The 9,985-nt window shown below is 44.1% G+C and overlaps 1 protein-coding gene across 1 annotated transcript in view; it reads right to left on the bottom strand.

Moving 5' to 3' along the window:
• Nucleotides 1-6,461: 6,461 nt before the first annotated feature.
• LOC111971207 (prosaposin receptor GPR37) overlaps nucleotides 6,462-9,985 on the bottom strand; it is a 9,214-nt gene continuing 5,690 nt past the window's right edge. Inside the window, exon 2 of the mRNA XM_023997999.2 lies at nucleotides 6,462-8,562. Coding sequence (XP_023853767.1) covers nucleotides 7,729-8,562 — 834 coding nt within the window. The 3' untranslated portion in view covers nucleotides 6,462-7,728. The remainder of the gene's footprint in view (nucleotides 8,563-9,985) is intronic.

Genomic DNA, 9,985 nt, shown 5'->3' with positions numbered 1-9,985 from the left:
TTGAGATCCGGGCTCTTCGCTGGTCATGGCAAAACACTGACATTCCTGTCTTGCAGGAACTCATGCACAGAACGAGCAGTATGGCTGGTGGCATTGTCATTCTGGAGAGTCATGTCAGGATGAGCCTGCAGGAAGGGTACCGCATGAGGGAGGAGGATGTATTCCCTGTAATGCACAGCGTTGAGATTGCCTGCAATGACAACAAGCTCAGTCCAATGATGCTGTGACACACTTCCCCAGACCATGACGGACCCTCCACCTCCAAATTGATCCCGCTCCAGAGTACAGGCCTCGGTGTAACGCTCATTCCTTCGACAATAAACTCGAATTCGACCATCACTCCTGATGAGACAAAACCGCGACTCGTCAGTGAAGAGCACTTTTTCTGGTAGAGCGACGGTGGGTTTGTGCCCATAGGCGTCGTTGTTGCCGGTGATGTCTGGTGAGGACCTGCCTTACAACAGGCCTACAAAGACCTCAATCCAGCCTCTCTCAGCCTATTGCGGACAGTCTGAGCACTGATGGAGGGATTGTGCGTTCCTGGTGTAACTCGGGCAGTTGGTGTTGTCATCCTGTACCTGTCCTGCAGGTGTGATCTTCGGATGTACTGATCCTGCGCAGGTGTTGGTACACGTGGTCTGCCACTGCGAGGACGATCAGCTGTCTGTCCTGCCTCCCTGTAGTGTAGTCTTAGGCATCTCACAGTACAGACATTGCAAATTATTGCCCTGGCCACATTTGAAGTCCTCATGCCTCCTTGCAGCATGCCGAAGGCACATTCACGCAGATGAGCAGGGACCCTGGGCATCTTGCTTTTGGTGTTTTTCAGAGTCAGTAGAAAGGCCTCTTTAGTGTCCTATGTTTTCATAACTATGACCTAAATTGCCTACCGTCTGTAAGCTGTTAGTGTCTTAACGACCGTTCCACAGGAGCATGTTCGTTAATTGTTTATGGTTCATTGAACAAGCTTGGGAAACAGTGTTTAAACCCTTTACAATGAAGATCGGTGAAGTTATTTGGATTTTTACGAATTATCTTTGAAAGACAGGGTCCTGAAAAAAGGAACTTTTTTGTTGTTGCTGAGTTTATATGCTAAACCTGTCACGTTCCTGACCTGTTTTCTCTTGTTTTGTATGTCTTTATTGGTCAGGGCGTGAGTGGTGGGTGGTTCTGTAACGGTGGTCCTCCTCCTCTTCAACCGAAAAGGAGGAGTATTGAGGGAACCAAGGCGCAGCGGGTTGTGAACACATAATATTTATTAAAGACAAGACGAAAACACGAACTTCACTATAACTAACAAAACAACAAACGGAGTAGACAGACCTGAACGACGAACTTACATTAAACACGAGAACGCACGAACAGGGAAAATAGCCTACACATAAAAATGACGATGTACAACACAAACCGAACAGTCCCGTATGGTGCGACAAACACTGACACAGGAGACAAACACCCACAAAACACCAGTGAAACCCTGGCTGCCTTAGTATGACTCTCAATCAGAGACAAACGATACACACCTGTCTCTAATTGAGAATCATACCAGGCCGAACACAAAACCCAACATAGAAATAGAAAACATAGACTGCCCACCCAACACTCACGCCCTGACCAATAAAGACATACAAAACAAGAGAAAACAGGTCAGGAACGTGACAAAACCCTGCTATGATTACAAATCAGGGTCAGTAATAATGATGCTGAGGAGAGTGAATGGGACATAATGAGAGCCTACAAAATGGTGGAGATAGCTGAAGAGATCTGAAGGTCCTACTGAACACCAGTTATTGCCATGAATAACCCTTTTGTCGAAAAAAGCTTAAATCATTTGGCAGCTCATAGCTATGTCATTGTAGCCTCACATTCCAGTAGAGGAGGTGAAGGGGGGACCACTTATTGTACCCCTAATAGCAGGCAGGCAGTCCTTTCAGCGCATTCAGTAAGGGAGGGAAGGGGGAATTCTCAGTGCGAAAAACACTAATTTATGCACTCAAGCATTCACTCACAGGCGGTGACCTAGATATTAGGAAACAATGCAACAGAGGGTTTAGACAATAAAGCCCTTATCCTCCCAGGATGGCTGTCCATCCGCTCCATCAGATGGATCCCATATACAACAAGGCTGAGCTGAGCCGACAGCCCCGTTTGCACCCGCACTCACAGGGCACTGCCCACAGCAGGGAGTCACGACATGGCAACCATACTGTGCGCTGTGGATTCCTCCAAAAGCCATTGGGATGTGCATGCAAATCAACTCGGTCTCTCATTAACTAGGTACTATATGTACAAGTGCATCAAAACATTGTGCTTATTTTTACATATAGTACATATGCCAATGTAGAGCCGAGGTACCGCTAATCCTTTCTGAGACAAAGGAGTTCAGTGACAGAATCTCTGCGGGGGTGAGTTTCCCAGAAGTTTTGCAGCACTAACGTCTTTACGAGTTTTACACTAGTAAAACTGTGACGCTTTAATATTAAAGATCCATTGATACCAAGAAACTTGCCTGTGTGTTTACATAGCCATTTGGTGTCTGTTTCATAGAAACCAGGGAAATTATGTTTGGCATGTTTTGGCTGTCACGTAGCATTGTTTGGTCTGTGTTTTAGATGGTGTTAGGCTCACCAGAGTTTATTTGAGGAAATCTGTCTTTTCCGGGGGGCTTTTCTTTCCTCCCAAGGGGCTCCTGAGTGGTGCAGTGGTCTAAAGGCACTGCATTTTAGTGCCAGAGGCGTCACTACAGACCCTGGTTTGATCCCGGGCTGTATCACAACCAGCCGTGATTGGGAGTCCCATAGGGCGGTGCACAATTGGTCCAGCATCGTTCGGGTTAGGGTTTGGCTGGGGTCGGCCGTCATTGTAAAATAAGAATTTGTTCTTAACTGACTTGCCTAGTTAAATAAATAAAAATATATAAATGAGAGACTGGGTTGTGCAAACACACGAGTAGATGTTTGAGGAACATCCAACTGGTCATGCAGACAGAGTGGTAGTGATATACTAGCCCATAGTAAATGTTTTGTGTCCACGTATACCACATAGGGGAATTTGACAGAAACGTGGAGACAGACCTGGTTATCGTGGACTCATATTGTAGCATTAGTCTCGATGAGCGTGTTGACATGGCAACCATAAACTGTGATGGGTAACATTACGGACAGCGTTGCCCTGTACCAGATATAGAACGTTCTATGTATATGAGAGTACCATCATTCATAACACAGATGAATACAACATACACTTCACGTATCAAACCCAGACTATATCCATGTGGACCCCCTATATTGCCCTGAAGTTCCAAGTCATATCAGAAAGAAGAGTTTACAAGCATTAAATATTCACAAGGCACACGCCTTACAACAGAATAGATGTTCACTTGTACAGTATAATTATTAATCCTCAGATGTGTGGGTTGGGACACATCTGAAAATCTTTTGACTGGGCAGACTTCATGAAAATACATGACAGTTTCGAACAATACCAAAGGGGCTTTTCAACAATGAAATACCACATCGTTTCAGAGTGCAGTGAGTAGCGCACCAAAACATGATGTTATGTGAGAATGTGTTTTGAACCAATGACAGACACTTTAATCGATGGATGCTGCATTTCTGCATGCTTACTGTATAGTTACCTGATAGATTTACATTTTTACATTTTACATTTTAGTCATTTAGCAGATGCTCTTATCCAGAGCGACTTACAGTAGAGTGCATACATTTTATTACATTTTACATACTGAGACAAGGATATCCCTACCGGCCAAACCCTCCCTAACCCGGACGACGCTATGCCAATTGTGCGTCGCCCCACGGACCTCCCGGTTGCGGCCGGCTGCGACAGAGCCTGGGCGTGAACCCAGAGACTCTGGTGGCGCAGCTAGCACTGCGATGCAGTGCCCTAGACCACTGCACCAACCGGGAGGTTAGATCCAGCTGTGATCCAGCTGTGAGATGGGAGACTTGCTTTAGACTCTGCTTTCGATATCCACACTCACTGTTTTCTAATTTCACACCTTAGTTTGCATGTGGCATAACTCCCAGGGGTGGTTTTGGTTACCATGGCACCCTGGCACCCTGGCTCCTTGTCAATCATGAAGGATACTGGGCTTGTACAGAATGCCCTGCCCATCCCACGTAACCCTGAAAGGAGTTAGTCTAAGGTCACTGAGCAACTTGTTTAGCGGCAATACATCAATGTATTTTCAAGCTATTGTTACCAAATGAATAGAGGAACCTTTAATTGCAACTAGGAACCGACTCACAGGTTTTCATGGAAAGGAATTACTGTGATATACTGGACTTTTGGCATATTGTAAATCTTTCGTGTTTTTGATCATCATTATGAAAAGTGAAGCAGGATTTTTTTAGGGACGCTCAGGTAACTGTCACTCTAGCGGCCGACCGACAGATGCCCATCAATCACATCCAGCTGCCTTGTTAAGTTATAATAAATGCCTGTGGATTTAAATTAATAATTCTATTACATGGGCACATAACATAAAGAAGGAACCAAGGTTATTTTCATCTGTAGACTACACTGAAAAACCCTGTGCATACTGTACATAACTGTTGAATACCATACAAACAGTGACTGTGGTCAGTATGATTGTTGATGAATGAAATGAGGAGCATGCGGGTTCAGGAAAACTGACATCTTTGTTGTTCTGCGGAGGTCCTGAATGGCAGCTTCTGTGGCACAACAGTTTTTTCATACAACAAAGAGCTTGAACCTCACAGTGAGTTGCAGATTGACCAAGACACTTTCAGGCATGTTATTTTGGACAGTTAATAGAGATGAGCGCTAATATTCTCAGTTCCCATAAAAAAATGCCATTGTCATTGAACAGGGTATACATACTGTAGATACAATTGTGCATGTTTAATGTCACCACAAGCTCAGCTAAAGTAAGAACTCAGTTACAGTGAGAACACATTCCTTAACAACATCAATGCACTGCCTCAACAAAAGGACCTCACTCTTATGACTGGATGAGCATGGGAGGCTGAAATAATTTTGAGGGAACATTTTCTTTTTCGCTTTTGATCAGATTTTGCTTTTCTGATAGCTGGATTCTGGAGACATGCCATTCCATTGAAAACAGCAGTTCAATCCACAGATCACCTACCGTAGCCATGGATTTGCATAACGGTCGAGGTTCAAAAATATTTATTTTCCCGGTTTCCAAATGAATACACTATTCCAGTCTTTTTGTCAAAATAGGTTTAGCAAAACGTTGAACAACGATGTCTCATTTCTGGTAATGTGTTGGCCTATAAAATGTGTTGTTGTTCAATGGCCCTCAGCTACAGCATTATCCTAACAGTCAGAGTGAACTCTATGGAGCCTTTTACTTCCTGTGGAGAGAAAAAAAAGTGTAGTCACTATGCATAATCCCATCAGGAACAGAGGGAGTGATTGAAAATGAAAGACGGGCTCAGAAGCACTGTGGGAGGACAGTGTTGTGAGGAGAATAAGACGTTGTGTTCCATAACAAGACCGGATCTGACAGCCAAATGATTTGTGGACATCATGGGTCTATATACGGCAGATGAAAGTCGTACACCATTTTGTTGCACTGTGTATGGACGTGACGGCAGCCATGTTGTAGTAGGTTTTACTACTGTAGTATTGCAGGCAGGCAATATCTTCACAATGTATTACAAATCAGGACCAGGAAGCTATAAAACAACATAATTCTGTTAAACAGAGACAATGCAATTTTGCCTAAAATATGATTGTGTTCATCTATGCCGTTCCTATCAGTGCAGATGTTACTTGATCGCAAACATGTTGTAAGCTTGACATTCAAGTCAAGCATGTTCCAGAAATATTCCAAGGACACCGTTTTCAATAGAAACGTTCTTAGACTGTCTAGAAAACTGGACGACTATACAGAACATTGAAGGAAGGATGAACTGAACCAACCAGAAACATGGTTAGCAGTTAGCAAGGCTCACGTCTGAAATGAACTCCTGAGAGCCAACAACCGACCATCGCCATGGAAATGCATGATTCGCACCATACCCTAGTTAAGTCCAATACTATGAACCCTTCTCTCTACCCACCCTACCATCTGATCTGACTCCCTGCCACTCGGCCGACCATGACGTCATGGAGACAGCTGAGAAGCAGATTCCTGAGGTTGCCTTGGCGACGGGTAGTGAAACAAGGGTTACTGTGTACTCTGGGGAGTGGGTAGTGATGTCACAATGGCCAGATGAGAAACTCCCCCTCTGAGAGCTAACTGGCCATTCTCAGGAAACCACACTCCTTATCTCCATTTGGAGAATATTATCACATATGTTTAGTTCCCAAGACAAAATGATGAGGTAGATTTATTATCCATGGTTAACAGTTTTGGAAGAAGGTATGTTAGTCCCCAAATAGTAAGTGGATTGTTTATTCCATATATGAAGATATTAACATTTTGAGGGTCAAAGAAACATTCAATCAAATTCTGTGTTCTTTTTTTATTAAAGTGAGCAACAACAACAAAAAAGACCACTCCAGTAACTTTACTGACTGACTGAAGTGTATCGTACAGTTTTCTGCTATCAAATACAGAGTGCATAATATACTTACATAGCAAGGGAGCTAGGCATAACTTTGAACTGATTCACAAGAATCACCATTATAAGCTAAACACAATACAGTACGATCAGCCATTTTCAATATATTACTTTCCATTTGACGCAGACACTCTGTGGAGGCAGAAAAAGAACATTATGACCCCCCCAAAAAAATTATATAATAATTAAAAAGAGAAAACACTGGTGAGTTTATAATGAATTTGCTATAAATTGAATTGAACTATACATATGTATTCCTTTCCGTATGGTTTCTGTAAACAAGTGGTCACCAACCATTGAGTGAAGATCACTTTGAGTCAAAATGGAAGCTGAGATCTACTGCTCAGATTTGTTTTAAACATGACTTAGAAAACGTAAGCCTTTGCAACATTAACCAATTACAGTTCTGTAACAATGAGGTTTGTGCAGTAGGCTATAGGCCCGATATTTCCATGCCAATGTTTTTCTTCTCAGACCATTTGGAAATTCTATTTAAAAAACGTGATTCAAAATGGGAAGACTTTGCCTTCCTGGCGCTAGGGCTGCTGAATCAAGTGCACCTACATCTTAAAACCTAAAACAAATCAAAAATAAAGTGCAACTACCACCAACAGCGCAAAACAAATAACAAAATAGGAACGCAAGGCTTTATTGTTTATTTTTTTACAGAAATGTTTGGTGATTGACTAGGAATGCCTTGGAGATCGACCACGGTTGGTGACCACTGCTGTAAACAAAGAGTGGACAGACAGTATAATACGTATACAGAACTCTGCCCTTAAGTAGACCGAGACACAGATGTCCACCAGAGTTTACGTCAATTTAATTCAAAGGAAATTCAGGAAATGAAGTGGACATGGATTTAGAATGGGATGTGCCCTTTATCCGCATTATCAATTCAATTCCTAAATTGACAGGAATAAAAAATGAACTGATCGTAACTCTTAGGGGCCGGACTCCCAGACTCAGATTAAGCCTATTCTCTGATTTACAAGCACTCTCACTGGAGATTGTCCATTGAGCATGCCTTTTATTCCAGGAGTAACCTTAACCTGGGCGTGGGGAAACCGGTCCAATTGGTTTAAAGTCCGACCTCTTGAACTCTTCACAGGGCAGTTGTAACTTTCTGAAGGAGGTCATGACCTTTGACCTCTCAGCAGTGGGTCCCCACGGTGGTGTAGGAGGAGGATGCCTCCCTGTGGATGGTGCTGAATGGTGACAGCTCCAGGTCGGTGGTGGTGCACTCGTGCTCGTTCTCCTCGCTGGTGGTGGCGGTGGTGGAAGACCTGGGAGGGCCGCACTCGTTACAGCAGCAGCAGCAGCAGTCCAGGAAGGCCCGGCTGAAGGGCTGGTACAGGCAGAACAGCAGGACGGGTGTCACCGCCGACTTACAGAACAACAGCAGCTGGCTGACCAGGTGGAGAATGTCCAGGGTCCGTCTGGGCACACCCGCTGCCATGTAGACTGTAACGATGTTACAGATGTTCTCAGGGATGATGCAGAAGCCGTAGAGGATGGCCAACGCCACAACCGTGCAGTTCATCTGGTTCTCCAGCTGGAGCTGCTTCTTGTTGCCACGCACACAGGCCCGCTCGGCCTGCTGGATTTTACGGGCGGTCACCAGGGAGCTGCCGATGGTGAACAGCGTTGGCAGGCAGAAGTAGCAGCCAAAATACCACCAGAGGCGGGCTCCGTCATAGGTCAGGCCCAGCACGTAGAGCGTGTCGGGGAGGTCGGTGGAGATACGAACCACGCAGCGCTGGCAGGGCGTCACATCCGGAGGCTCGCCATCTTCAGTGACCAGCTGGTGGATCAGGAGCTCTGGCAGGGCCAATAGGAGAGCCCCGATCCAGATAACGGCCAGCTTGGCGGCCGTGGAGGCGCAGTTTTCAATCATCTCGTAATACATCTGGGCGTTGGTGGCGGCGCGAAGGCGGTCAATGCACAAAGCACACAGGGTGAAGGTGGTGACCCCGAGGGAGGAGACCTGGAAGGACAAAGAAAAGAGAGGAGGAAGTCAGACACTACTGTATGCAGTTGATGTGTTATTACTGCACATTAACAATACCATCAAGTTCTGTCAAAGTGCTTCATTTTTTAGAGAGAAACAAGTATAGACTGTATCCAGGCCCTAGGCTTAACACACCATAGAGGAGAGACTACTCCTAATTGCAATGCACCTTGGGAAGTCTGGTTGAAATACCAAGGCCCCAGAGCCATCTTGTTCTCTGAAAAGACCGAAAGAATGTGTCCACTGTACACCATGCGTGTTCAAAACACAGTTTGGAACAATTCCCATGTGACAATGCTACATACAGCACAGTATACTAGATGTCGAGTTCCTAATCCCATACTGAGATGTTTGAAAGTAGCCATGAGTAATGATTTATGTGTGATACTTTAAAGAGTGGGAAGACTACAGTTGGGCGCCAAAATGGGGAACTTTAGACTTTCTAATTATATCAAATTATAATATTGATGACTGTATAACATAATAAGGTGCACAGTATACCGTGTGCAAGGGAGCCCATGACACAGAGAGCGAGAGAGCGAGAGAGACTGTGGAAAGACTTTGATTTATATGCTAGGTCTTGTGACTCCCTCAGGGGGTTCTATTTATTGGGATTCGTTGATATGAACCGGTTTTAAATGTACTTTTCTGTGCCTGGAGGGGGGTATGAGGAAACATGTTTATCACAACAATGTGTGGACACCACCAAATATCCTTGCTATGTGTCATGACACACAAGGAATGCTTTGTCTCTAGTATCTTTCCCTCAATATGCTTGGTCAGCTTAAGTTGGAAATGTACTGCTGAGTAATTGTACATACGTAGCCAGTAATTTCATCACAGCTATGATCAAATCTGTTAAAACACACCATCACTCCAGAGGCCCCAGCTAAAATTGGCTTTTCATTATCTGACTTAAATGTATCTGCATGTCCAGATCTTATTTTAGCGAAGTATTTTACCATTTTCTTTTCAGGACAACCAGGGAGACAAGTAGAACACAAAACAATTTGACATAAACAGTTGCATTCGTGAGTTTTACTGACAAATGTCAATAAAAAAACAAGGTCAGCCAAAGCAAAAACCTGATCATTTATTTAATTTTATATGAATGCTGTACAGAAATGGTTTGCTCAGTGGGAAATTAATATACAACTAATATACAACTGTGTGGAGTTTGTGACAGCAACTATGTGAGCTTATTACAGTATTATAGACACTATGTCCTGGGATTGCCTATGATTTTTGTAGAAGACCCCTTACCTTGTAGCAGACCCCTTACATTCCTACGACTTATCTAGCTTGTGAGAAATCAAGAGAAGAGAGAGGGAGTGAGTGAGAGAGAGAGAGAGAGAGAGAGAGAGAGAGAGAGAGAGAGAGAGAGAAAAGAGGGAGGGAG

The sequence above is a fragment of the Salvelinus sp. IW2-2015 genome, linkage group LG13 (genome assembly GCF_002910315.2).
Source record: "Salvelinus sp. IW2-2015 linkage group LG13, ASM291031v2, whole genome shotgun sequence".
NCBI lineage: Eukaryota > Metazoa > Chordata > Actinopteri > Salmoniformes > Salmonidae > Salvelinus > Salvelinus sp. IW2-2015.
This window is presented reverse-complemented; position numbering and strand designations above follow the sequence as displayed.